The following is a 26685-nucleotide window of genomic DNA, read 5'->3' as shown; positions in this document are numbered from 1 at the left end:
CTCTCCCCGCAGCCCAGTCTCCTGGGCTCCCTCCCCGGCCTCTCCCTTGCCCTCCATCCCAGAGCCCTCCCATCCTGCCCGTTTAATTTGAGTTCCTGATTTGCATAGGCAGCAGATCGCAATGTTCTGGAAATCCCCTCCTGCGGCCGGAGCTTCCTCCCCGCTTTCATGGCGTCACTGTCGGCCTTCTGCTTCCCCTCACTGCCGGAGCACCGGGACCCATCCGACCAGCACAGCACAAGCAGGAGCCCCCAGCAAAACCCTCTGCGGATGCCGAGGCACCCATCAGCAGCACCCCGCAGCCCTCTGCAGAGTTAAGCCCACGAGTGGCCCTGGGGTGCTGTGCCAAACCCTCCACCTGCTCCCTCCACTCCCGCCGTGCTCCGGGGCAGCTCCCCGGCATGGCCACCCCTGAGAGTGGGGCCCTGGCCGGCCCCGTCATCCCGTCAGGGCTGAAACACGCTCCCCTCGCCCCGCAGCACCGAGAGCAGGGGGATTTGCTGGGCACCTCGGGACACTTCTGTGGCTTCCCACCACTGGACATGCACAAGGCCCACCCTGCTCACCCATGAGCAGGGTCAACCATGAGCAAGGTCGACATGGATGGAGGAAGGCAGACCTGAATCAAAACAAGCAGCAGCAGAGGGCAGGAGAGCTCCCACCCGCACCCATGGCCCGTGCTCCTCCTCACCCCGTTTCCCACAGCACGGCTGCAAACACGGAAGCAATCAGGGTGCCTTCACCTCTGAAGGTGCTGAACCCAGCCCTCCGTGCCAAAAAAACCCCTAGTACGTAAAAGTGTCTGCTCTGAACGCATCTTCACAGCCACGCAGGCGTGCTCATGAATCACAGCTGCCGTCAGATGAATTTTCTCTTATGAGAGGATGGCAGGACTGAAGGAATGAGGAAGGACCAACGGGACCAAGAGCCTTTGTTTTCGATACTGAAATTCATCCCGGTGTTTGGGCCAGCCCGAGCTGGTGACCTCAGGTAGAAGCACCAAGAGCATCTGGCTAGAGCGGTGGGGAGGCAGGGGTGAGCACACCATCGACCGACCACCTCCACGGGCACCGAGGCTGCAGGCAGGCCCCAGGCCCACAGCTCCCCACCCCTCCTGCCAAGCACCCATGCTCCGACCACCCAGAGCAGCCAGGATAAAGCCAGGCGCTGCTCAGGCCTCGCAGCTCACAGCTGGCGAGGGCAGACCAAACGCCCTGCCAGGGACAGCTTTGTGCCTGCTGCCGAGGAGCTGGGGAGCTGGAATCGGCCTCTGTAAAACAGAAACACTTCAATCCTTGGTGTTTGTTCCAGCACCAGCTGGCTCCAGCCTTGGTGGTGACCATCAGCCGCCTTGGTGGGTGGCTTCCAGCGACCACCTGCAACCCCGGCACCCCATCACCTCCCCAGCTCCACCAGCAGAGCCAGCTCTTCCCCGCTCCCCAGGGAAGACGCATCCTGTTCCGACTCCAGAGGTGGAGGAGAAGGGGATGGAAACACGCATGGGACAGTGACGGTGCCTCTGGCAAGACGCAGCAGGTTCCCGGGGGGGAAGCACGACAACGTGTTTGCAAACCCGGCAAAGTCACTCAGAAACCAGGCGAGGAGAATGATGTAACCAGGCTCTCCGGGTGTCCAAAACTGAATCACAGCCCCCACGACAGCCTCTCCCCCCACTCCTTTTGCTGACTAATACCTGCCACAGCTCGGCGGCCCCTGGAAGGAACGGCACAGGAGAGCCCTTTAAGCAGTGCCTGGCTGCTTATCAAAACCACGCAGCGGCTGTCTGGGACCTCCATCATGGGGAATTCCCCTTCTCCATGCCTAAAAGTAAGCTCAGCTGGGCCGGCCTTCCTGCATTTGGGGATTGCAGACAGAGAGCGCCTGGCCCAAAGGGCTCTCGCCCCCCGCCCCGAGCCCCTCCACAACCCGGCCGGGTGAGTAGAGCGATGCTTTTTTCGGTGCGAGCGCGCCCAAGATGGAGCAAGGGGAAGGCAGGCAGCTTTTCGGCTGTCAGCCCGCAGCGCTGCAAAGCCGAACCATGCCACCCCCCCTCAGAAACAGCAGAGTTTGGCTATTATTTGCAGGCTGAGACATTGTCTTATAAACAAGATGCTTTCTGGTTCTGTGGGACTGCATTTAGCTTTGAAGCCAGGTTTTCTGAGGGTTTACAGAATGGCACTGGGCCTCTGGGGTCCAGAGTTCCTTCAGGGAACAAAAGGGAAGGTGTTGCATGTGCATGGGGTCCTGCTGCCTTGTCCACAGTTGAGACCTCGGGCAAAGAGCATGTCGGGGTCCCAGCACCTGATGAGCTGTCTCATAACCCAGCCAGGGTGCCAGGGCAATGTCCTGGTTGGAGTGAAGGACGGTCAGGGAAAAGAGTTTGTTTTTTTTTTATTTTTCACAACCTAAAAAAAACATCAAATGGCCAAGTAGCAGGGGAACTGTCTGAACTGAGTAGAAAGCCAGGACTAGGACAGCTGGAAAGAGCACGACTGCCCGTGAAGGACACCTCTGTGAGCCCAGCAGCAGCCACCCACAGAATGGAGCAAATGGCAGTACAGGCAGAGAGCAGCCAGCATGTCTGCATACAGCAGGTTTTCTTTGCTTCTGGTTTGTCGTTTTTAGAGATAGATATATATAAAAAGCACCTTCCTTGTGGCAACCAACACAAGAAAGAAAATCAGGTGGCTACGGAGCGAGTCCCAAAGAGCTGTATGAAACCAGAAGGCATTCCCTGTGGTTCCTGCTCCTCACGAACGCACAACGATCAATACAGCAGCGCAGAGAAGGATCCCCGATCAGGAACGCTCCAGCTGGGGGTGTAATTTCCCTGTGTAACATAACTCAAGAGACGCAGGCTCGGCGGGGAATTCTCCTGGCTTCAGCTGCTGAGGCAGAAAGGCCCAGCGAGCCAGCGGGCCCTGGGGAGCAGACCAGCAGCCTTCCTGGGGCAGGAGAGCCCACGACAGCCATAGCCCCCCAGCCCAGAAGCTGGGACCCCCTCAGCGCAGCCTCCCCTCGGGTGCTCCTGCCCACCCCAAGCCGGCTGCACCCCACAGGCAGCACCATGGGTGCAAGGAGGGGTCTGCCCCCCGGGCAGGAAGACTCCGCGGCCGGGCCCTGCCCTCCCCTCGGCCCCGCCATTTTGTCTCTCGCTAAGCCGGAGGGAGCCGCCGCAGGCCTCGGGCCGGCCGCTGCCCCAGCGAGCCGAAACCGCCCGAAAGCACAGGCGGGCCGGCTCCTTCCGCCCCTCAGGGCCCCGCAAGCCCGCGGGACCCCGCGCAGCCCCATCTTCACAGGAGACAGCGGCACAAAGAGCGCCCGCCCCGCCATGACAGGCCGCCTTCCCCAGCGCCTCCCCGCCTTCCCTCTTTATACTCCCCGCGCCGCGCCGATTGGCTGCGGCGCCTGTCCGTCAGGCTGGGAATTTCCCGAGGGCGGAACCGCTGCCCCCCACCCCCCAGCCCGCTTCCTCCCGTGCCGGCGGCGGAGCGGAGGGGACCTGGGAGGGGAACCGGGACTGGTACCGGTACCGGCGGCTGCCCCGCCTCGGGGACGCGCTGGCAGGTGAGCTGGGAGCGGCACCGGGACCCGCCGCCCGGGGGGGGGGATGGCGGCTGGGCACCGGGTCGCGGTGGGGGGTCCCGGCGGCGGGGAGGGGCTGCCGGGGCCGTACCGGGCCCCTTCCCGGGCTGTCGGTGTCCCGCTGGCGGCCGAGGTGAAACCCCCGGAGAGGGACCGGGCCGCGCCGTCCCCCGGGGATCGGCTCCGGGGCCGGCCCGGGTGCCGCGGGTGAGTCGCGATAGTCGCGCCGTGCTTCAGTTTTTCCCCACTCCTGGCGCAGGGCGGGGGCTGCCGGCTCCCCTCGCCGCTCCCGAAGGGGCTCCCGGGGGAATCTGGGTTCACGGGGTGGCAATGCCCGGGGGAGCGGAGCCGGGGCGGAAGTCCCTGCGGGGGGCCGGTCCCCTGCGCCGGGCAGCCCCGCACCGCTGCCGTAGCCGGGCAGAAGCCCCGGGCGGGACGCTCCTCCCCTCGCTCTCCGCCTTACACAACCCCGGCGTTTCCCCAGGCCCACGCGTCTGCTTTTCCGCTGTTTCGGGGTCTGCAGTCCCCCTCGGTTAGGGTCGGTGCGTGGGGCCCAGCCCGGGGGGGCTCCGGGGAACCCCCAGCTGATGGAGGGGTCCGGGTTGGATGCGGATCCAGAGGCTGGGCGGCAGCATCTCCCCCCCCCCCACCTCCAGTCCTTTTTCGGGGAGGTGATGCACGGCTTGCCTCCGATCTCCCCTTCCTCAGCTCCCGGCTGAGACCCCGCTGAGGGCAGAGGAAAGAAACACGCTGCCTGTCAGCCCTGCTTTTGGGTGAAAATAGCTCGGGATGGGAATGCTGCGGACCTGGAGCCTCCCAGAGACCCGGCTGTCCCATTCCTCAGTGCCCCCATACCAGGGAGGCAATGCAACCTTTCCCCTTTAGCTCGTTGTTTCCATCTGCTTGGGTGAGCAAGAGCTGTTCTGCTGCCACAATCTCTTTCGGAGTGCAGATTGCGCTGAGAGCGCTGGCAAAGGCAGCCGGGAGCGTGCTGGACACGGGAGACGGACTTTGAGCGCTGGGCCAAGGTCTGGAGGCAGGAGGGCTCCAGCCAGGCACGTCCTTGAGAGCCGTCTTTGTGGTGAGGCGAAGTAAGCAATAGAGTAAAAAGGAGAGGCTTTTTGCAGCCTTTGGCGTCGTTCCTGGCCTTGCAAGAAATCCCACGACGCCCTTTCAGCCTGACCTCCGCCAAACAGACCTATTTAGCGCAGGGCTGTGGGTTGTTGCTTGCCAACAGCTGGTACAAAACACTTGTGGGTGGAGGAAGCTGAACCATCTCCTCCTGTGGCACTGCAGATTTCGTTTTAAAGCAACAGTTCTTACGCTTTGGGTGGCAGAGGCAGCTTTGCTGGTGTAACTTTGCGGTGCCGCTGCCTTCTGCTGCTCGGTTGTTGCTCGGCTGAAGCGTGCCAGGTTGGATGGGGTAGCCTGGGTTGTGCCGGAGGAGAGGGGTAGCTGTGCCTTGCTCCGCTTTTGAGTGCTGTGTCAAGGAGCCATGATAGCTGCTGAGCTCTGCAGAGGGAAGAAACGGAGCGGGTGGCATGAAGTGAGATGTCTTCGTAGCTCAAGACAGGGTCTCATGTAGAACACCGTCGTGCTGCCCAGGGGAGCACCACCGCCAAGTCTGGCTGCCTCGAGGGGAGCAGGTTGTTTCGTGAAGCCTCTGCGGGGGGTGGGTTTCTCGGGCGAGGATGGGAGTTCTGGCCGGAGCACATCTGTAACAGCTGCTGCGTTTCAGATGGGGCTCTTGCCTTTCCCACCCTCTCTCTGCAGCTGGGAAGGAAGATGCTTCAAGCGGAGATTCAGACCTTTCCCTTTGAGACCACAGCCTTGCCAGTGTCTGCTTTCCTCTTCTTTTATTACTCCCAGCCCAGCGGCCTGCAGTGCCCAGAAACTCTCCTTATTATTGCTTACTCCTAAAGCCATCTCTGTCTTTGCTTCCCTGCGTATGAGACCAGCCCAGGAATGGTTGTCCCTGGGGCCAGGGAGCTGCTGGAGCTCTGGAGAGGAAAACAAACCAGGCTGGGGGCTGTGGCATTTTGCTGATTTTCAGTAAAATGATCAAACAAAGAAAATCCCTCCGTAGTGTCTAGCTGAGCGGCTTTTGCTTTTGCTCTGAGGAGGAGGGATGCCGGGGGCCCGGCAGCCCGGGTCGTGGGACAGTGATGCTGGGAGCCTGCAGGGATTTGCTTTCACCCCATGCAATCCTGGCAGAATTCCTGGGAATGTTGTCTGCTGGGATAAGGAAAACCCCATTCTCCTACAGGCTGGGCCGAGCCCCCACCATGGACTGCGGGATGGGAATTGATGGGCTGCCAAGCCCGCGGCTTCGGCGGGCTGGTCTCCACCCCGGGGCTCGCTGCCGAAAGCAGACCGCCAGCCGTGCCAGCCCACTCGCTGCGCAGGATTCGTGTCGTCTGCCTTCACATCTTCAGCTGTTCAGTAATTTTAAGCAGGAATCGTTTCCTTCTGCCGCTTCTGTGTGGCCGTGGCAGTGATGCACGGCGGGGAGCAGCCTGGCCACAGCTACATGGTGCCAGCCCGCACCCAAGCTGCAGCTCGGCGATTGAAATGCCACCCTGCTTTCGTCGTCACCTGGGAGTCTTCCCTGCCCTCTTCTGCTCTTGTTCTCTCATTTTGCTGAGTTGTTGTAAAAATTTACTACCTAAAGGTTTCGAAGCCCTGCTTGCAACCGGCAACACCCACGGGCGACCGCGGCGTCCGGCAGCTGGGCATGGAGCTGGTGAGCTGCACCCAGGCAGCCGTGGTCCGTGGCTGGCCCCCCACCCTCGGGGGTGTGACATACCATCTAATCAGCTTAGAAGCTGTCAGTTGGCAAAAAGAGAAATGTTTTCTGGGGGTTTGGTGGTTTCTTCTGGAGTTTGTGGTAGTCATGTCCTCTTTGCGTGTCTAACCATCATCAGGTGCTTGTCTGTTCTCTCTGTCCTCCCCTAGTGTTTTTATTGAAATGTGAGGTTTTTCACTGCAAATCTCACCTTTCAGAACTCTTAAGGAAGAAAAGAAACAGGACTGGGAACAGTGACCTGGTCCATGGTCCTGTCCCCAGCGTGATGGCTTGGCCCCAGTGGCTCACTGCAGAAATGGGGCTGTTCCTCTGCCCCAGGCAAGCCCACCCTTACCCCAGGGCGATGGGCTTGGATGGTGTGTAGACCCTCCCTTCTTGCTGGGTCTTGTTTGCTGGTAAATTCATGGCTGGTCTGTGCTTTTGTCAGCTGGAGATAGTTCAGTTTCTCTCCCCAGCTGGTGTTTGAAAACAGCTCCTGTGACCTCTCTGCTGCTGTCAGTCTGGTGGGGTGCAGACCTTAGGTAAAAAAATCCTTGATAAAATCATGAGAATTAGGAACAGCAGAAGCTTTTGGTGGCTCCATCCATGTGGAAGAATATGGGGTCACCATGGGTGAGCTCTGCTGGTAAGCATAGTGGTCGGTGCGGTTGGGTGTTTGGTGCCGCGTTGCCTTGCAGGCAGGGTTGCCCAGGGGTAGGGGACATCCCAAGTGTACCACAGGGTGAGGTGTAAAACCGACTGGTTTGGGGTCCAGAGTGCAAGAAAATGGAGTATTTTGGACTGCTGCAGACCTGCAAGGGGAAAGGCTCCTGAGTGAGAGGTCATCTTGTCCTCACCTTCCCTGACCCACGCCTGGGTTCGTCTCAGCGGAGGATGCAGATCACAGAATCACAGAATGTTTGGGGTTGGAAGGGACCTCTGTGGGTCATCTAGTCCAATCCTGCCGAAGCAGGGTCACCCAGAGCAGGCTGCACAGGACCTTGTCCACGCGGGTCTTTAATATCTCCAGAGAAGGAGACTCCACAACCTCCCTGGGCAGCCTGTGCCAGGGCTCCATCACCCAAGACAAGATGACCTGCAAGATGTTCGCTGCAAGTTTGTTTTGCTAACCAGCTCCTCCCAGAGCCCTGGCTATGGATCTGGAGCGGCACATGAATCACAGAATCATTAAGGTTGTAAAAGACCTCCGAGATCATCAATTCCAACCATCAACCCAGCATCACTGCCTGCTAAACCACGTCCTGAAGTGCCATATCTGCGTCTTTTTTTAACACCTCCAGGAATGGGGACTCCACCACTGCCCTGGGCAGCCTGGTCCAATGCCTGATCACTCTTTCAGTCAAGAAATTTTTCGTATTATCCGATCTGAACCTCCCCTGACGCAGCTTGAGGCCATTTCCTCTCGTCCTATCGCTGGTTACTTGGGAGAAGAGACCAACACCTGCCTTACTGCAACCTCCTTTCAGGAGGTGACATGGTGAGAAGGCCTGAGGTCCCCAGCCTGCCTGTGACTTTGTCCTCGTCCTCTGCTGGGCCGATTGCGTGGCCACAGGCGATGGTGTTTCCCTGCGGTGGAGGTGCTGCTGGGTCCCCGTCCACACATGTGCCACCATGCTGGGCTCCGTCCTGCCCACCAGCAGCTCTGCTCCAGGAGTTTTCCCCATCCCATGGCTGGTGGGGATTTCGTACCGGCTGTGACGATGCTGCCGGGACCCGCGGCACGGAAACTGCCCCGGTCCTTCTGCAGCTTCCTGTCAGCTGCTGTGGGCTCCAGAAATAGCCACCGCCAGCTTGCCCCGTGCCGCAGCTCGGCAGCTCCCGGCGGCCACCACCTCTGGCTCCCGGCTTGGGGCCGTGGGCGACGGGGACACAGCCCGGTGAGACCTACCGACAGCCACGTCTCGCAGGAACACGCTGCTGCTGAGGCTGCGTGTCATTACCTGTCGCCGAGGCCGGCGTTAATTGCTGCTCCGGTTGCGGATGCTGCCAGGTGGCAGTTGTCATCTGGAAAGTCCCTGCTGCTCCCAGGTCACCTAAACCGGTGATCACCTGGGATCGCTCGTGGTTTGAGCATTAGTCTGAGGTCGAGCACAGGCTTCCCCCTTCCTCTTTCAAAATGCCCCCCCTTGGCCCCCTCCCGCTCACAAGCGCCCGGCTGCCTTGGCTGGGTGGAAGACACTTGGGGGTGCCCAGGGCTGCTCCCGCGGTGTCCCCTGGCACCGGGCGCTGCTGGCATCGCACCAGGGCTGTCTCGGCTGCCACGCTACCCTGCTATGTAGCTAGCTGGCATCATGTGGGGGGGGGGGGATATTTTTGATAAAGTTGGGCCATGATTCACAGCAGTGGCTTTGTCACTCCCGGGACCTGGGTGAGACCTGGGGCCAGGGTGCTGCCCGGCCGTCCCCAGGCCAGACCTCAGCAGGAGCGAGGCCTTGGGCCACCCACAAACACAAGGGATTAGAAAAGCAAACAGCGCGCTGTCTGTGGGTGTTTCCTCTCCTCGTACTTTGCTCCCGGTCTGGCGCGTGCCGGGCTGTCCCCGACGCCCCGACTCGGGAAGCCGTGCCGTTGGCAGCCGGAGGACAGAGCGGGTCCCTGCCTGGCTGCTGGGGCTCAGCTGCCCTGCCCCGGTGCTGCCCAGCAGCCCGCCGGCTCCGGGTTAAGCCTTTTGCAGCTGCAGACACTGCTCTACCTCAGACAGCCCCCGCAACCCTTTCTGCCCCCCAAAAATAGCCTGTGCTGAGCAGGATGCTCCGGTGACAGTGCCCAGGTCTGTGCTGGTGTGGGTGGGTGCTGCTGGGCTGGGTCTCCGTCCCCACGGGGATGCAGGCGGCTGCCACCTCCTCGGGGACTCCCACAGAGGCGAGAGCCGTCCTCGGCCGGGGGTGCTGGTGATGCCTCCTCTCGTGACACTTCTCATGGCCATGAGTCACCCCGGCATCACCCCAAGCAGGGCTGGGGGGGAAGTGCCTTCACCTGGGACGCTTCTCTGTTGGCCAGTGAGCGGTGCGGCAGCCTGGTCTCCATCGGCGTGGCACCACGGACCCCTGCGCGGGTGGGACCGGGGACCACGGTGCTGTCCAGGGCCCGAGGAAGGTGACACCGTGCTCCGTTGCCTTGCAGGGATGCCCAGCTGGGAGGCAGGCGACTGAATGGCGGGCATGGAAGGGAGAGGACCCTACCGCATCTACGACCCTGGTGGGGGGACGGAGGAGAATGGGTCGGCGGCCTTTGAGCGGCTGGTGGAGGAGAACACCCGGCTGAAGGAGAAGATGCAGGGGATAAAGTCTATCGGTAACTGCTGCGTGGCCAGGGGACGCGGTTGGCGTGCAGGGCAGCTCAGCCTGTGCCCACCGAGCCTGGGGGTTTCTGGCTCAGTTGAGGAGGGGTGCTGTAAGAAGCTGGGGGGCTTCGCACTGGGGCAGTAGCAAAGCTCTCCCTGTCCTGGGGGTGTCAAGCAGGATGTCTGGGCTTCTTCACACCGGGGTGCAGAGGGAGCAAGGCTTTTGCTGAATTCCTGGGGTGCTTTATGGTGGGGTAAATGGCAGGGGGGGGGCGGGAAGGCAAACGACGGAGCAAGGTGGGCTTCCCAGAGTCCTGCAGTGGCAGGTCGCAGATGCCTGGACCTGTTCTGCCTTGGATGAAAGCCCCCACCTCCCACAGCTGCTGTCAGGTCAGGGGCTTTTCCAGGGTGCTGCTCAAAGACCCCGGTGTCGGGTGCTCCCCGCGATGACGGGGAGGTGCTGGCGTTGAAACGCCCGAGCCGAGTCGTGCCCCCCCCTTTCTCCTCCTCGGCCGCCTTCCCCCGCCCGCCCCCGGTTTTGCTTTCGGTCTCGTGACCCAGCTTCCGCTTTCGGGTCCTGCTTCTGCAGCTGAATTTCCACCTGCCTCGTGATTCCCGTCGTGTCACCATGCCCCTACCTGGGGCCGGGACCCACTGGGGGAGCAGCCGCCCGGGCTGGGGAGAGGATTGCGTTGCCGGTGCCAGACCCCAGGCCGGCAGGCTGGACCCTGCACCACTTAGGCTTAAATTCAGCTCTTCTGGGAAGTGGAGGAGACCTCTGCGAGATGCAGTGCTGGCCGTCTGCCTCCTGTAAGCAGTCCTCTGTGTGTCAGCACAGGGGACTCTGTGGCCAGTGAGCCATTGATACAGCTTTGCCGTTGGATTTCGCCAAGAAAGGTTCTTTCTGGATGAAGGACCATGCCGGGCACTTTTCCACCCAAGCAAGGGGCTTGGTGCTGGTGGATGGAGCTGCTGCAGGGCAGGCACTCGGGAAAGGAAGGCTGAGCATCTTTCTTTGCCCACAACAGGAGAGCTGCTGGAAGAGTCCCACGTGGAGGCATCCAAGCTGCGGCAGAAAGCAGAGGACCTCGTGAAGGACAACAAAATGCTGATGGCATCATCTTCCTTGGAGGACCTGGTGGAAACCGGAGGTAGGAGACGGGAGGCTCGCTGAGGAGGTGTAACCTGATGGCTTGGGATCCCGTGCTCAGGGGAAGGGAGAAGGTGTGAAGGAGACTTCCATGAGGGTTTCTTGCAGCCCTCTCATCTGCAGAGTGTGTCAAACCAGAGCTGTCCATCAGTGCCCGACCTTGCAGGGTGCCTGCTCTCTGCATCCCTGCGCCGGGTGGGGAGAGGCCTCGCTCTCCGAAAGGCTCACGGCTACATCCTCTCCCCTCTCCACAGCTGTCAGCCCTGATCCCAGCTCCACACAGGCCGCCCCGGGCAGCGCCCAGCCAGACGTGGAAGCACGGAAATCTCCTCCAAGCGTAAGTCTGGTGAGCGGGAGAGCTGGTGCTGGCATAGCTGGAGGGAGAGACTCTCCATCTAGTTAGAACAAAAGGGGACAGCCTTTAGCCTCTAGAAACGGGGATAAATCTGAAAGGAGAGGTCAGCTTCCCCGCTGTGCTCCCGTCCTGGCAGTCCCTGCCTCCGTGCGGTGGGCATCCGGGGTTGCCGTTCCCCGGTTCCCCGGGGAGACCTGACCTGGCTGCCTCCCCTGGCAGGGATCCTCCTCGGAGTTCGAGATCGTTGCCGTCGAAGCGCAGGGCTTCGCCCGGGAGAGCGGGAGAGCGGTGAGTGGCCCTGGCGCCGGCGGGGTTTGGTGGGCGGCGGGTGGAGGGTCGAGCCGGTGGGCGCGGTGGTGGTCCCAGGGCATGGGAGGGTGCGCAGGCAGGCAGCGGTGTGCCCCGGGGCCGTAGCCGCTGGCAGGGACAGGCAGGGCTGGGGGACCCACGTAAGGCAGCCCCTGGGCGAACCGCAGAGGAGGGATGAGCTGCGCCCGGGGGTTCCCAGGGGAGCAGAGCCAGCCCTGCATGCAGCCCCCGGCACAGGGCTTCTGCTGCGGTGCCTCCAGATGACGATGATGACGAGGGGACCTGGTCGGTCTGCAGGCAGGAGGGAACCGTGCGGCCCCATGGCTGATCCTCCCCGTGTCTCCCCGTGTCTCGCTGGGGCAGGAGAGCTCGGGAGTGATGGCACGTGTACCGCTCCTCTCGCCTGGCCAAGGCAGGGAGGGGGGACAACATGCAGGCTGCCCTCTGAGGGCAAGGGCTGCCGGGCTGCCTGGACACAAGGCCAGCAAAGCAGCCCTGTCCAAACGGGGACACCAGTGTCTCCAGTTGCCACGTGAGAGTGACAGGAAGGGCTGTGAGGACCCAGCGATGCTCTGACGCTCACCTCCTGATGCCCGCACCGGGTGGGAGGACCAGGTCTCCTCTCCAAGCCCTGTAAATTTTTGTATTTCTGTAAATGCTTATAAATATCTGCAGGGTGGGTGTCAGGAGGATGGGGCCAGACTCTTTTCAGTGGTGCCCAGCGACAGGACAAGGGGCAATGGGCACAAACTGAAGCAGAGGAAGTTCCATCTGAACATGAGGAAGAACTTCTTCCCTCTGAGGGTGACGGAGCCCTGGCCCAGGCTGCCCAGGGAGGTTGTGGATTCTCCTTCTCTGGAGATATTCAAACCCCGCCTGGACAAGGTCCTGTGCAGTCTGCTCAGGGTGACCCTGCTTCGACAGGGGGTTGGACTGGGTGACGCACAGAGGTCCCTTCCAACCCCTGCCATGCTGGGATTCTGAGATTCTGTCATTGCTGACAGGGTCTGCCCCAGCCAAGGCACCTCTGTGTGCTGTGTTTGCTGCCACCTGAATGTCCCCTGGCTGGCACTGCCCTGTCCTGCCCTGTTCGCTCTTTCTGTGTGTGCTGGGAGGGCGGGGAGGAGGGATGGGGAGCCCAGGGGGTACAAACGGTGCTGGTAAGGGGACGTGCTCCCATTGCACATCCCTGTTTGCTTTGGCCAGAGAGGGGTTGAGTCTTGTTGGACCTTCCTGGGGGTGCAGCCATGGGGTAATAGAGAATGGGGTGGCATCTGCCTGGCGATCGGGTGCTGGCGCCTGAGCCCGCTCCCGGGCTCTGCCAGGCATCCGGCTGGGCTGGGGTCCCCGCTGCCTCCCCTCGCCGGAGGAGCCGGCCGTGCTGTGCCCTGCGCACACCCTCCCGTGGCAGTTTCGGGGCTGTGACCCCGGGGCGCTGGGGCCACGCCGGGCTCCTGGCCCCACGGGGTGCTGCCCGGGGTGTTGCCACGGGCGGCTGGGTGAGTCAGCGGGGCTGGCAGCGCAGCGGGCAAAGGTGTGCCGGCACATCCCCACCTCCTCCCTGGCAGTGCCGGCCGGGCTCTGCTGTGCCGGCGGTGTCTCCTAGGCGATGGAGGTGTTGAGCAACCACACCAGGGGAGGACCAGCCTCTCGGGGACACCCCTCGTGCGTGGGTGAGGGTGCGCCCTGACGCTGGTGGCTGCACCCTGAACTGGGCTTTCCCGGCCGCCGTTTAAACCCCGTGCATCACCCTCTGGGCTACTGCCTGCGGGAGAGCCCGGGTTCCCAGCGCCTGGCGTGCGGCGGCGGCAGGGGAGCCGCAGAGGGAGGACGGGAGGAAGGAGAAGATGAGGGCTGGGGTAAGATCACCCCTCACACGGCAAACCTCAGTTCCCGGCGCAGACCAGGATGTACGTGGAAGGGGATGGTCTCAGGAGCTGGGATTTCTAGTCTTGGTGCTGCCTGGGAGAGCTCTGTGGGAGAAGGGACCGCGGGTGGAAATGCCTCCGTTGGTATCAGCGAGCCGGGAGCGTGGTCTGCTCAGACTGCCAAGGAGCACAGGGAATCCCTGGGCTGGGAGAGCTGCTGCCGTGATGTCCCCCTCCACCCAGGGACTTGGTGTCCCGTGTTCAGCAGCTGGGAATCAAACGTTTACAAAGCTGACACCGTTTTTCAGCGTAGGAAGGGCTGTTGCAGTGTCTCGGTGCTGGCTCTGCTCCCCGCCACACCCCTGGATGGGAGACGAGGCTGACCTGCCCCGAGAGGGAACTTTGCAATGCTCCTTGAACTGATCTGACCGTGATTCATCCCTTCCCCATCCCCAGGACTTGGAGCAGCCGCCGAACGAGGATGCCAACCTGCTGCCCCAGCTGCAGCAGCTGGAGAGCACGCTGAGCGGCTGTGCCAAGGAGGCCAGCAAGGACCAGGTCTTCATGCGCATGGGCTACATGGCCTCCGAGCTCAAGCGTCTGGCCTCCAAGGTGCACAAGAATGAGCAGAGAACATCATTCCTGCAGGTGAGCAAGCGCTGGTGAGGCTCTTCATGGGGGTTCCCTCCCCCTCCGTGTTGTTTTTTTGTCCACCAGGCCCCTCATGTCCACCCCAAGGTGGACACCCATCTCCATGCCAGGGCTTGGTGGGAGGTGGGTGGCCAGGCAAGCTCCTGGGGCGGGCCACGGTCCTCACACGCTGCTGGTGTTCACCCCCAGACGCTGTGTGAGACGCTGCACAGTGAGAACAAGGAGCTGCGAACCAAGCTGGAGCGGGACCTGGAGCAGAGAAACCAGGCGCTGGAGAAGCTCAGGTGAGGGTGGGTGGTGAGGAGGGCGACGGGGCTGCCCGGGGTGCTTCTTCCCACTGACCCATCCCTCGCTGGCTGCAGGTGTGAGAACCAGGAGCTCCGGAGGATGGTGACGCTGAGCAGCCAGGACAGCGGGAAGAGGGAAGGTGCCGAGCAGCAGCAGGTGAGGAGGCAGCATCGCCCTCGGAGAGGGCTGGGAAGGAGGCAGGCAGCCCGCTGACACATCAGCAAAGGTGGCCTCATTGAAATCGAGCCCCCAGTTTGTCCCAGTATGACCAGCAGGACTTCTCAGGGTCTCGAGGGGACGGGGGAGGCCGTGGGAGGGGAACCGGCCTGAGTTTAGCTGGCCTCGGGCACAGCCTCCGCAAAAGCCCTGAGGGTCCCCCCGTGCGCGTCCAGCAGAGCGGGGCCACAGTGGAGAAGGCGCCGGGCAGAGGCGAGCTGGAGGCCAAGGAGAAGAAGGTGAAGATCCTGGAGCACCAGCGCAGGGAGGTGAGGACCAGGCTGGGAGGGAGGCATTGCCAGGAGCAGGGTGGGAGCGGGCACGGGGGCGCGTGGCTGGGACGGCACGGGGAGACCGGGGCAGGGCTGCGGAGCCGCCGGGAAGCGCTGCCGGAGCCAGGAGCTCCATCCAGCTGGTCCCTGAGGTGCTGTCGTGACGGGAGGCTGCTGGGACTGCCACGGCTGGCTCAGGGCAGGGGCTGGGCTCGCGTTCAGCCATCCCTCTCTCCCCGCAGCTGCTGGAGGTGAATAAGCAATGGGATCAGCACTTCCGAGCCACGAAGCAGAAGTATGAGCAGAAGGTAGGGCTGGGTGCTCGGGTCTGGGTGGTCGGGGGGCACATCTCTGCTGGGCGCTGGCTGTGGGGGCTTGGAGGAGACTGGGTGCAGGGGAAGGTTTCGGCGCTTGCCTGCACCTCCTTCATCCCCGGTGTGGGTCCCTGTGCGCATGCCAACGTCCCCGCTCCCTCCCGGCAGGTCACGGACCTGCACCAGGAGCTGGCCGAGGCTCGCAGGGCACTGACCGAGCTGGAGTCAGAGCGGGAGCAAAAGCAACGGGATTTCGACCGCAAGCTGCTCCTGGCCAAGTCCCGGATCGAAACGGAGGAGGCAAGTCCCTCGAGAAGGGTGGCGGGGAGCCCGGCCGGCCCTGTCGTCCTGCCCTGGCTGATCCCCCCTCCCTGGATCCTGCAGGCGGAGAAGGAGAGGCTGGCCATGGAGGTGAGGGACCTGCAGCAGAGGATGCGGTTCCTGCAGGAGCAGCTGGCTCCGGTCACCAGGCAGCGGGAGTACCAGGAGAAGGAGATCCAGAGGCTGAACAAGGTGGGAGCCCAGGCATAACCCCTCCCTGCAAAACAAGTTTTATGTTCTCCAGCCTCTTCCCTCTCAAATCCAAAACGGACCCCAATCAACCCGCTCCTGCCTAGCTCCTTGCCCAGGCGGGAGCTCGTGTCAGACGATGCCCGCCACGTCCCTCTAGGCTCCCAGGAAAGGGGAATAGGAAGGCTCTGTAGTCCCTCTTGCTCTTGCCCAGTTATACCTGCTTCCCATGCTGGGTGCGTGCCCATGGTTCTCCGGAATCCTTGTGGGCACAGCACCTTGCTCTAAGCCCCCTCTCTGCTCCTCTTCCTCTCCAGGCGCTAGAGGAGGCCCTGAATGTCCAGGCCTCCCCACCACCCATTTTTGCCAGCACCATGGAGCCGGCGGGGAAGGTGCCGCAGCAGGAGCTGCTGACCCAGAACGAGCTCCTCAAGCAGCAGGTAGGGCAGGACGTGGAGCTGCCGGAGGCAGGGAGGGAGCTATGTGCCCTGGACCTCCCTGGCAAAGAGCCCGGCGTGGTTGGGAGCAGCCCAGCAGCCCTGAGGGGGACAGTGCTGGTGTGGGGGGGAGCTGGGGTCTGAGCTCAGCATCCTCCTGGCTTTCAGCTAGAAGGACCACAGCCACGGACCATCGTGCCAACCCGAGTGCCTGGCGCTTGGTGTAGCTGGTGGGGTCAGGGATGGCAGCACGGGGGTGTTTGGGAGAGGTGTCTGCCCTCGGCCGGGGGCACCCACACCCCTCCCTCCTGCCAGGTGAAAATTTTCGAGGAGGACTTCCAGCGGGAGCGGAGTGACAGGGAGAGGATGAACGAGGAGAAGGAGGAGCTGAAGCAGCAGCTGGAGAAGCTGCAGAAGCAGTTGGTCCTCTCCAACAACCAGGTGAGCAGCACTGGGGCACTGCGGGTGGCACCCCGGGAGCCCCGTGACCCCCCCGGGTGCGTCAGAGGTGTGCTCGTCCCCAGCGTCACAGCCCCTGTGCCCACCTCGGAGCAGGGACAGAAGGGTCAGTGGTGGTTTTGCTGCTGCTTGTCCCTGCCAGAGCATCTCCTTTCGCTCGTCTCTGCCTTCTGCCCCTCTCCTGGGGATCTGCGGGGGGGGGGACACTGGTGCAGGCACTCCCGCAGGGCATTGCAGCATCCCTCACCCCATGGGCACGGTGGGTGGTAGGGTGGGCTCCACACTAATCCCCCCCTTGCTCCCAGCTGCGGGCCTCCAAGGATGACTGCCAGAGGGAGAAGGAGGAGAAGGAGAAGCTGAAGAAGCTGCTGAAACAGCACAAACAGGTGGGGATGGGGAAAAACCTTCTTGGGCGGAGGGGCTGGGGGCTGCAGGCCTGGTGCCAGCCCCTCATCCCCTGTTGGGGGGGGCAGCTCTGAGCTGTGGGCGATGGGTGGTGGTGGTCTGCCCTTGGGCATCTCCCCAGCATTTCCCCTGGCTCCCCGCAGGCTTCCGGAGAGAGGCTGCACGCCGAGCCGCTGCCGGGGCCGCTGGCCCCTGCCTGCCCCATGTACCCGTACCAGTACAGTCCCCCCGTGGGTCACCCTGTGTACCATGGCTTTGACGAGTGGCAGCAGATCCGATACCCGCCAGCGATGCCGGGCGAGCACGCGCCGGGACAGAACTTCCACCATTTTCCCCCGGTGAGTGTCTCCTCATGCTGGCACGAAAGGGAGCGGGGGGTCCCGTGCGAGCTGGTCTGGGGCTCGCTGCTGAGCGAGTGGCTCCTCCATGGCCACCAAGCCACCCAGCAGGGAGCTGAGGACACATGTCCTGTTGGTGCATGATGCTCAGCCCTCTTCATCCCCCTCCTCCTCCTCACGCCCCGGCAATCAAACACGGAGCGCAGCCTCATGAGTCACATCCCTGGTAATTCTCCGTTTCTGTTCCATCTGCTCCCGCAGCCCGAGTACCCGTGGCGCCCGCCCTGCGCCATGGCTCGCAGCCAGAACGCCCAGGCAGTGGCCGGCGTGAAGCCGGTCCCCAAGGACTTGGGTAAGGCTTAGCCCCTCGGCGAGGGGAGCGTCCCTGCCCTGCACCCCGAGACCCTGGGCGGTTGGCTGAACACTTTGGGGTGGGATGGGGAGGGGGGCAGTGGCCGTTTCCCTCCAGCCCCCACCTCTGATCAGCCGAGGGGATGATTCTGCCGTGGGGATGGACCCTGCTGCATCCCCCCCCACCATCCCCGCAGCGTCTAAAGGCAGGCGTGAAGGTTATGGCAGTCGGTGCTCGGGGATAACGGCCATCTGAGGGCTGGCATCCCTCCCGGGGGGCTCACCCTGTGCTTGCCCCTCTTGTGTCTCAGAACAGGCAGGTCCCGGATTGCCCTAACGCCAAGGACCAGCTGCGCTGCGACGCCGGGGGAAGAGGACTAGGGTGTGTGTGTGTGCCCGTGTGTATGTATCTAGGAGCTTCCTCCGGCTGCCCATCCCCGCGCGCGGACATGCAGTGGACGTGGCCGCACCCGTGGCCTGGAGCGGCTCGGCAGCGCATCCCCCGGGAAGGTGCGAAGGAGGGGACCGGAGGTGCCATCGCGGCGGTGGCCAGCGCAGGATCAGCCCCCCCGGCCACCCCTTTCCCCGTGAGGTGTCAGGCCTGGCGTCGCTGTAGACCCGAGCCAGGTCTCCATCAAAGAGGAGCTGGTGTCTCCCAGGAGCTGCCCCAGTCCAGGGGCTTCGCCCTGGGTCTTGGCCCGGTTCAGCCCCTGGAGCAGGGGGTGACAGCAGGGGGGGGACTCTCCCGGCGGTGGGAGATCCCACACTTGCAGGCGGGTGCCTGCCGCAGCCACAGCCCGGGCTGAGGGGGGTTGGTGTCTTTGTATTTATTTAAGGACTGAAGTGTAGCCGAGTCTCTCTGGTTTTATCCTGAAAGCTGCTTCCTGGGGGGGGGGGGGGACGACTGGGAGGGATGCCAGGACTGCTGGTCCCCCTGTGCTGAGGAGTAGCTGCGGGGACAGAGCACAGGCACCCCAGGATCTGTTGCCCCAGGTGCATGCCCCCCACCTTCCCTGGGGTGCTGGGCTCAGCCCCTCGCTTCCCCCTCTGCCTTTTTCGGCAGCAGTGGCCTCAGGGCCGCTCTCGCATTGCACAGAGCAAATCTTGCTCCAGGAAAACAAGTCTGGAGCAGGAGAAGAGAAAAAGAAAAACCAAACCCAACGCTGTTTCTGTAAGTGTGGCTGTCACGTGTGTGACAGCCGGAGCCACAGCACCCCGATGTGCTCCTTGCCGGGGCTGCTCCCTGCTCCCGCAGCCCCCTCTGCCCCGCTGTGCTCTGCGCTGACCCGCACACGTCCCCCCCTCCTCTCCCGAGATGCTGGGCTGGGCTGGGCTGATAAATACGTGTTTGCAGTTGACCTGCAAAAACATTTTAGTTTCTCCAGCTGGGAGCCATCCCTCCCCGCTGGTGCCCCCGGCGTGGCCACTGTGCCCCCCCACTCTTTCCCCCCAGCCCTGGCCAAGAAGTGGGGCTGTGTGTTTGCAGAGCCTTTATTTGGCGTTTCTACGGCGGGGGGCGAGGGGCCGGCTGCCCCCGGCCGGGAGAGGAGCACGTCTCTGCGCCGGGACCGCGGGCAGCCTGAATGCACTGAAGAGCTGCTCCGTGCCCAGCAGGATCAGGCCGGGCCCACCCCCCAGCAGGGGCTTTCGGGCCGAGCCTTCATCCAGACGTGGTCTTCTGCTCCGGGGGCGGCCGGTCCCCGCATCCCCCCGCTGCCCAGCGAGGCGGGATGGTGGAGCGGGGAGGGGGGCAAGCTGGGGGCCGGGAGGAGATGTCACCGCCGGGGTGGAGGTGGGACAGGGGGTTACTGGGAAACGTCCCCCTCCCATCGCTGAGGTCTCTGCCACCGAGTTGCCCAGCCCGGCAGCGCGGGTGGTGGAGATGGAAGCGATGGAGGGGGGAGCGTGCTGGCTCGGCGTTTGGCTCCTGCTGTTGGGGAGCAGCCTGGGAGGGGACGGTGGGGACCAGCCCTGCAGCAGCGAGGGGGGTGCCAGCGGGAGGGGTGTCATCCCCCAGGCTGGCATCCCCGCCTCTACAGACCCTGCTGCTGCCTGATGTAGGCGATGATGTCGTTCTTCACGACGGCGATGTTGGCGCGGTGGTACCAGCGCATGACGGGCACGCCGTCGGGGCCCACCAGGAACTTCTCGAAGTTCCACTTGATGTCGTGGTTCCGCAGGGGCTCCCAGAAGAGGTTCTTGGGGTTCCCGAACTCCTCTGCCACCGGGGGACAGGCATTCTGCAACAGAGACCCGGTGCATCACTGCCTTGCCCCCCCAAAAAGCCAAGCTGGGTGCTGCCCCTGCACCATGGCACCCACCTTCAGGAAGGTGTAGAACTTCTGCTCCTTGGCCCCGTTCACGTCCCCTTTCTGGAAGAGCTGGAAGTTGGGGACGAAGCCGCCCCCGGGCCGGACGTACCTGCGAGGGGAGGGTGGGCAGAGCGTCACGCAGCGGGCAGCTCTCGGGGCTGCACGGGGGCACCAGGGGAACCCCAAGTGCTGTGTTTTTGGGGGCCACAGCCCCAGGCTGGGAGGGGGTTTGCAGCCAGCAGGAGCTGCAGCCTTTGCACCCACTGCCCAGCCTGGGACCCCCGTCCAGCCATGGGGCAGACACCCCGCAGCCCCCGTGGCGGTACTCACTTCAGCGCGGGGAGGATCTCCGAGTTCTGGCCAGGCTCCTGCTTCCCAAACTGGTTGCAGGGGAAGCCCAGGACGACGAGCCCGTAGGGCCCCAGCTCATTTTGTAGTGCATTCAGTTCTGCAGACAAGCAGAGCCAGGGGTGGGTTAGCAGGGAACCGGGCTCACCCCACCACCCACACTGACCCCCTTGGAGCATCCCCAGCCATGCCGGATCGCGGGGTGCCGGCGTTACCCCTTCTCCCAGCTCCCCGAGGCAGGACAGACCGTGGGGACCTGCCACGGGCTGCACGCCTGGGTGACGCCGCGCTGTCCCCTGGGGTGCCCGTGCCCCGGGGGGACCCTTACCGAGGTACTGCAGGGTGAGGCCTCAGTACGTGGCCACGTTGACGAAGAGCACCATCTTCCCCGCGTACTTCCTAAAGGGGATGTACTCGTCCCCATGGATGGTCAGGGCCCCGTAGTCGTAGATGGTGCCCTGCACCGAGCCGTAGCATTTCACCTGTGGGGCGAGGAGCATCCCGTGGGGCGAGGAGCATCCCGTGGGACAGGGCTGGGGGCTGCCACCCACCCCACGCCCACTGGTGCTGGCTGAGATGGCAGCTGCCAGCGTTGCGTCTCCTGCCCGGAATGCCGCTGGCTCCGGCGTGCCGAGGCCGCGGTGGCGGGACCGGCTGGCGTGTGCGTGCACACGCGTGTGCACACATGCGCACACCCCGGCAGCGGGGCCGGCCGCAGCTGGAGGGATGTTTACCCGGCCAGGGTCTGGCGGGAAGCTGGAAAACGGCCCACGCTGGCGTGGGGACACCAGCCCCAGCCCCCCCCAGGGCAGCAGGCGGGCAGGACCCCAGCCCCCCCACACGCACCCCTGGGGCAGGGGCAGTTGGGGTGCCCGGGAGCAGCACCCAATGCTGTGCCGTGGCCAAGGGGTCAGGGCTGGATCAGACCCGGGTGGAGCAGCCTCCGCCTGCGGTGCTTCAGGGGTTAACCGAGGGGACCCCATCTCCTGTTGCCATCAGGGCACCCAGCCGCACCCAAGTGACACCGAGGGGCTATTTTGGGACCTGGCAGGAGATAAAGTCACGGGGGCTCTGTCCGGGGGAGCTCAGCCGGATCCCGGCAGCCGGGCTCTGCTTCACCCGCCCGGGGTGGGGAGGCTGCCCGGGGGTCGGGGGGGGTTGGGGACGGTCACCCCTGCTCTCTGCCTGACGTGGGGACACAGCAAGCCCCCACATCCTCCAAACATGGGTGCACCCCCCCTGGCCACAAAAGCCCCGCACTCTGCCCCTATGGGGGTCACTGGGGGGGAGGACAAGGCTCCATCCCCCTCTGTCCCCACCCCAGGAGAGCGATTCCCCCCCTCCCGCAAGAACTGGCTCGGAAAAATCCCCCCATGATGCAGGCATGGGGAGGGGAGAGGATCACCTTGCCCCAGTGCTGCCCCCGGGAGCTCTGCAGCAAACCTTGGGGACAGGCGGGTCCCCAGGGTGCCACATCCCCCCCCTTCCCTGCAGCCCCTGTGGGGGGGGTTCCCGTGTCGTCGTCCCCCCCCCCCCACCCCCGCTTACCTTCTCCCTCTCCTGGCTCTGCCCCGGCTGGACGAGCCCAGCCAAGAAAAGGGGCAAAATCCAGGCGCTGCGGGACCAGCCCCCCATGGCGGGGTGGGGGGGACCCTCCTCGCACTCCCGGGGGAGAGCGGTGTCGGGGCGGGGGGACACACACGACACCCCCCCCCCACGTCGCCTTCTGCCACCTCCGAGCCCGACAGCCGAGAAATAGCTGCTGGGCTGAGCGGGGGGGGAGCCAATGGCCGGAGGAAGGACGGCCCGAGGGCTGCGTTAACCGTGTGGGCTCTGGGGCGGAGGCGGGGGGGACGCGGGGACAGGGGGGGGTGGCACTGCCATGCGGGCGCGGCGCGGATGGGGGACACCCGGGGGGTTTAATGCGTCGATTCATGCGAAAAGGGGACCCCGGGGGGATGACAACCGGCGCTGGTGGGAGAGGTGCCAGGCGATGTCCCCACCCCGAGGTGACACCCACCCCCGGGCGGGGTGCGGGGACCCCGGGAGGGGGGACCCAACCGCCCCAGCAGCATCCCCGGGGATGCTGGGCTGGGGTCCCCTGTCCTCCCCTCCGCCTCGGGGCTGCGGAAGGGTTAATCCAGCTGCTCTCCCGTATTTGGGTGCTCCTAGATGAAACCGTGGAGTAGGGTCCTTCCCTGGGGGGGGGGGGGGGGGTCTGTGCCGGGGCCCCACGGTGACCCCGCTGGGCAGGGCACGGCTGTCCCTTAGCCCTTGCTGTCCCTAGGGACAGGAGTTTCCAGGGCCCTGTTTTCAAGCTGGGGGAATGCAAACATTTACCCTGGGCTGGCTCCAAGGGAAATATCCGTGGTGAGGTGAAAATTCCGTGAAATCTTGCAAAAAAAAATTACGCGATGGGAGAATCAACTGGCGGGAGGGGAGCTGAGGGGTGGAGGGGGGGCTGCAGTTTGGGATGGGAGCTGGCCTGGGATGGAGGGCAGGACAGGGTGCAGCAGGGGAGCCCTGAGGGGGGACCATGGGTGCCAGCACGAGGTTTGGCTTTACTAGAAAGCAGGGGCAGCCCTGCCAGGGCTCTGTCACCGAGCCAGCTCCCGGAGACAGGCCGTGGGCTTGGGGGAGGCTGGGGGCAAGCTCCCGTCCCATGTCCTTTGCCGGCAGGAACAGCACGTCCTGGGAAAGGCTGATGCTGTCAGGCTCCCTCGGCTGGTGTGGGAGGGCTGGGGGTCGGCTACATCCCCCCAGCACGCGGGGAACCCATGGAGCAGGGGGGCTGCGGGTCCCTCTCTCGCGGGCAGCGTTTCCCAAAGTTTTAAACCTGCACTGCTGCTGGGGAATTGGCTTAGTGGGGTGCTCCCCCAGGTCCAGGCGAACCCCCCCGAGGCGCTCGGCTGCTGCCTGGGGTTTGCCCAGGGCCCGACACAACACGCCAACGGCCGGGCTGGCCGCAGGGATGCTCCGGTCACCCCTCACGGACGTGGCTGTGGGCAGCATGAGGTGGCTCCTTGCCAAAACCAGGGAGCCTGTGGGAGCCAAAACCAGGGGCTTGACCCTCCCTGCACATTTCCCAGGCTCTGGGGAGATCTGGGGCCGTGGGGCCATCGGGCTGCAGCTCAGCCAACACGCTGCTTGCAGCTCGCTGACGGGTGCGTGCCCGGCACTGTGCCACGCTCCCCGGCACGGTGCTGCGCTCCCCGGGCGGCTCACACTGCTGACCCCAGCCAGGGCCTGAGCCACCTCCCGGGACAGAGCCACACAGAGCGGGGAACTGCTCGGGGCTGGGCTTGCTGAGCCGCTAATTCCTGCCACAGGAACAGCCGCCCGCTTCTAATTATAACCCCTAATTGCCTGCGTGGGGCTGTGGTGGCTTTCCGGGGTTAACAGGGACTGGGGGGCTGGGAGGAGCAGTGTGGCACGCGCAGTGGTGGCACAGCGTGGTTGTGTCCCTTCCACGTGTCCCTGATCCCCACCATATGCAGGGAAAGGCTGAGCCACTCCTGAATCGTGTTTTCCTAAAACCAAAATAAAAATAAGGGACCCGTCCCTCCAAGTGCCTTCTCCTCAGGTCCTGGCACGGAATCGGCCTCGGCAGAGGTGGGGAACGGGGGAGGATTTAATGAGCCACAATTGATGGAGCCCACCTCTGCCACTGAGCTTCTGTGTGACCCCGGGCATGTCACCCAGCGTCCCCACCGTGCCGTGCTGGCAGTAGCACGGGAGAGATGAGGGTGCCGGGGTCTCCACAAGAGCGGCCGAGGGCAGCATGCTGCTCCACCCTGCCACATCGGGGTCCCCCACCCCCAAATGGCAGGCGCGCTGGGCGGGCTGACCCACACACGAACCTCCCTCCTCGGTTGTTTTCTCCACCAGAGCTGGGCTGGAGCCAGCCCCCGCCTGCTGCAGACGTTTGGCAGGAGTCTCGGCGTGGGAGGCCAAGCGCTTCCAGCCCCCCGGCCGCCATGCTGCCACTGCCACCAGCCTCCCTGGCTGAGCCACCGGCCAGGGGCTGCAGGGACCTCACGCCAGGCTCCAGGGCCATGGGGAGCACAGGGAATGTGAAACCAGCGGTGGGGACCACACACTGCTGCTGGCTGGCCTTGTCCCAGAGCTGAGTGAGGAGCTTCTTCCACGTTGCGTGCCGGGGACGGTGCCAGTAGCGTGCTGGGGACAGTGGCAAGGGGCTCGGGCAGCGGCAGGCAGCATCACCCCGGCTGGCAGCGGCGCTGCTTTCCCTCCGGCAGCCTGGCACGGCACCAGTCCCAGGGCAACCTCTGAACTTTTGTTCTAGGTGTGCAACGGGAGGTGAAAGCAAAACAAGCACTGCCGGGTGAGAGGCCCCGGCTCCCCCCCGCCCTGTGCCCGGCTTCCCCCACGCTGCTCGCCCAGCCCTCGCCATCCTGCCCGTTCCCCGGCAGCCTCCCCGCTGGGCACGGTGCCCAGCGCCCTTTGGAACATAGCCCCGTGGGCTATGGCTGCAGGTGCTGCCCCCTCCGCCACCCCCATCCCTTCTTCTCCCAGGCAAAGATTTGCCCCCTGCCCCTGGACTGTTGCCCCCACCCGAAGGGGGCATGAGCACAGAGTGATCCGCTGCTGCAGAGCAGGGGATGGGACACGGGTGGCTGCTGGGTGCTGCTGCTCTCCCCTCCAGCATGAGAACCTCCCCTGAGTGCTGTGACCCTGCGGGGATTTGGTCCTCCCGAGGCTGGGGACGGACGAGCCCACCGGCCGTGACACTTGCGATGTGCTCCCGCAGACCCTGCTGCAGCCTGGAGCGCGGAGGGCGGGTCGGGACCCCGTAAACCTCCTTCTGGGGCCACGGGGCTTGTGTTTGGGTCTTGCACCAACAGTTGCTCCAGGAGATGCTTCCCCCACAGCGTCCAAGATGTTCGGGGTCGGCTCCTGCTGCGCAGTTGCTGCTGGGGCTCCCCAAAACCTTCCTGACAAGCCACGGGGTCCGCGATGCCCCGTCTGGCAGGGATAAGGCAACCGAGCCGGGTGTTCGTATCCCCCGAGGCGAGGGGAGAGCCAGCATCCCGCCTGACCTCCGTCCTGCCGGGGCTGCCGGCATCGGCCTCCCCCCGCAGCAGCCCCTGCGAGCCGGCCGCCGGGTCCCGCCGCGCTCCAGCAGCCGCCGGCCCTGGCAGGGAAGCATCCCGGTGGATGCTGAATCACTTCGGCCGCCGCATCACGCCTGTCTGCCGCCGCGTCACGGCCGCAGGACCCGCTCCCCGACGGGAGCAAACGCCACGCAGACGCTGCCTCCGAGCTCCAGCCGGGGCTGCGGGGGGGATTTGTTTATCTTCCTCAGTCCAGCTCGACTGTGCACATCAGTAGAAGTCCATCCCCCCTGTTGTCACGCTTTAAAAACGTCCCGGCTTCTCCCTGCTCCCCTTTTGCTCTGCGGAGTTTGTTGTCGCCGTGAGCAAACCCGTCTTCCCGAGGCTTTGCAACACCTTTCCGGGAAACATTTGCCACGGGCTTGAAATTTCCCAGAAAACTCCAACCAGGAAAGGAAACCTCTCGCAGCCCCTGGCTGCTCGCGACAAGGGGCACAGGGAGGTGGGAGCAGCCGCCGGGCACGGCTGCAGGGACGGGGGGGGCTTTGCAGGCTTTTCCGTGAGTGTTTTGCTCCAAACCAGGCTTCCTCCTCAAACCGGTCCAATGTTTGTGGCTTCTTCCCCACTCAGCAGAGCTGCTCAGCTCCGGTTCCAGATGCTGTTGGCTGTCCCCACACCCGATGGTGTCCCCAGGGAAGGGAAACTGGGCTGGAGCGTGGGGGGGAAGCAGAGCTGGGGCTGCTCCCACCCAGCACAGCCGCGATCTCCTCCAGCTGCCGCCGCCGCACGGGCCAGCGAGGGAGGGAGAAAGGGGGAACAACAGGAAAAGAACTCTCGTTATTTGCCTCAAATTCTGTAACTCGAGAGGGGAGAGAGAGACAACAGCTCAAAACAGAAATTTGTTTCTGGGCTGGGCAAGGAGTACGTGTCCGCTCCCTCCCCGGCGCAGCCGCAGGCGTTTCCGCTCCCCGGGGGCTGCGTCCCCGCGCTGGGCTCCCTCCCCGGGAAGGGAGGCGTTCGCCCAAGCTCCTGCTTCCCCGGGAATCGCCTGCCACTCCGGTCCCAACGCCAAAAGCAAACCCAACGCCGGCTGCCGCAGATCGAGCCGCACAGCGATGGGACGCAGGGTTTCCAACACTGTGGGGCTGGTTGCTCTTTCCAGCAGTGAAAGTGGGATTTAAGCAACTCCCGTCAGCATCACCGCAGCGTTTCCCCACATCCCACCCTGATTCATCTTATTATTATTGATTACATCCTCACCGTGAGTCACCGGGACGCTGTTTCAGCCCCAGGACTGCTTCCACACGCCAGAGCCCGGCATGAGGCTGGCGGCAGGGAGCGATGCCAGTCACC

At 64.1% G+C, this 26685-nt stretch overlaps 2 protein-coding genes across 5 annotated transcripts; one reads left to right on the top strand and one right to left on the bottom strand.

Annotated features, from left to right (window-relative positions):
* The first annotated feature begins 1844 nt into the window (after nt 1-1844).
* TNIP1 (TNFAIP3 interacting protein 1) lies at nt 1845-18445 on the top strand. 4 transcript variants are annotated; one of them, XM_075441677.1, is made up of 18 exons: nt 1845-1934; nt 9515-9685; nt 10703-10825; nt 11079-11161; nt 11399-11467; nt 13813-14004; nt 14197-14291; nt 14370-14451; nt 14688-14780; nt 15026-15091; nt 15266-15397; nt 15482-15610; nt 15925-16047; nt 16360-16485; nt 16809-16889; nt 17052-17246; nt 17508-17598; nt 17909-18445. In XM_075441677.1, exons 2-18 carry the CDS (start codon nt 9544-9546, stop codon nt 17932-17934), a joined length of 1848 nt encoding a protein of 615 aa, XP_075297792.1. In that variant the 5' UTR covers nt 1845-1934; nt 9515-9543; the 3' UTR covers nt 17935-18445. The 4 variants fall into 4 exon arrangements, with proteins under 4 accessions (XP_075297792.1, XP_075297793.1, XP_075297791.1 ...); XM_075441678.1 differs by lacking the exon at nt 1845-1934 and adding an exon at nt 3437-3567 and having other exon boundaries at nt 14691-14780; XM_075441676.1 differs by lacking the exon at nt 1845-1934 and adding an exon at nt 3437-3567.
* Nucleotides 18446-19074: 629 nt separating this feature from the next.
* Nucleotides 19075-22027, bottom strand: GPX3 (glutathione peroxidase 3). The gene is made up of 5 exons (XM_075441788.1): nt 21806-22027; nt 20586-20739; nt 20240-20357; nt 19919-20018; nt 19075-19837 (listed from the first exon to the last, which is right to left on the bottom strand). Exons 1-5 carry the CDS (start codon nt 21890-21892, stop codon nt 19631-19633), a joined length of 666 nt encoding a protein of 221 aa, XP_075297903.1. The 5' UTR covers nt 21893-22027; the 3' UTR covers nt 19075-19630.
* Between the last annotated feature and the right edge of the window lie 4658 nt (nt 22028-26685).

This window comes from Opisthocomus hoazin, chromosome 22 (genome assembly GCF_030867145.1).
Source record: "Opisthocomus hoazin isolate bOpiHoa1 chromosome 22, bOpiHoa1.hap1, whole genome shotgun sequence".
Taxonomy (NCBI): domain Eukaryota; kingdom Metazoa; phylum Chordata; class Aves; order Opisthocomiformes; family Opisthocomidae; genus Opisthocomus; species Opisthocomus hoazin.
Note: the sequence above shows the minus strand (reverse complement) of the source record. Positions and strands in the feature narration are given on the sequence as shown.

Bases quoted from the DNA above. Each gene is read 5' to 3' on its own strand.
- TNIP1 (XM_075441677.1), top strand. From the start codon at position 9,544: ATGGCGGGCATGGAAGGGAGAGGACCCTACCGCATCTACGACCCTGGT. The intron at 15,092-15,265 runs GTAGGGCTGGGT...CCCTCCCGGCAG, and splicing joins AGCAGAAGTATGAGCAGAAG to GTCACGGACCTGCACCAGGA. The intron at 16,048-16,359 runs GTAGGGCAGGAC...CCCTCCTGCCAG, and splicing joins ACGAGCTCCTCAAGCAGCAG to GTGAAAATTTTCGAGGAGGA.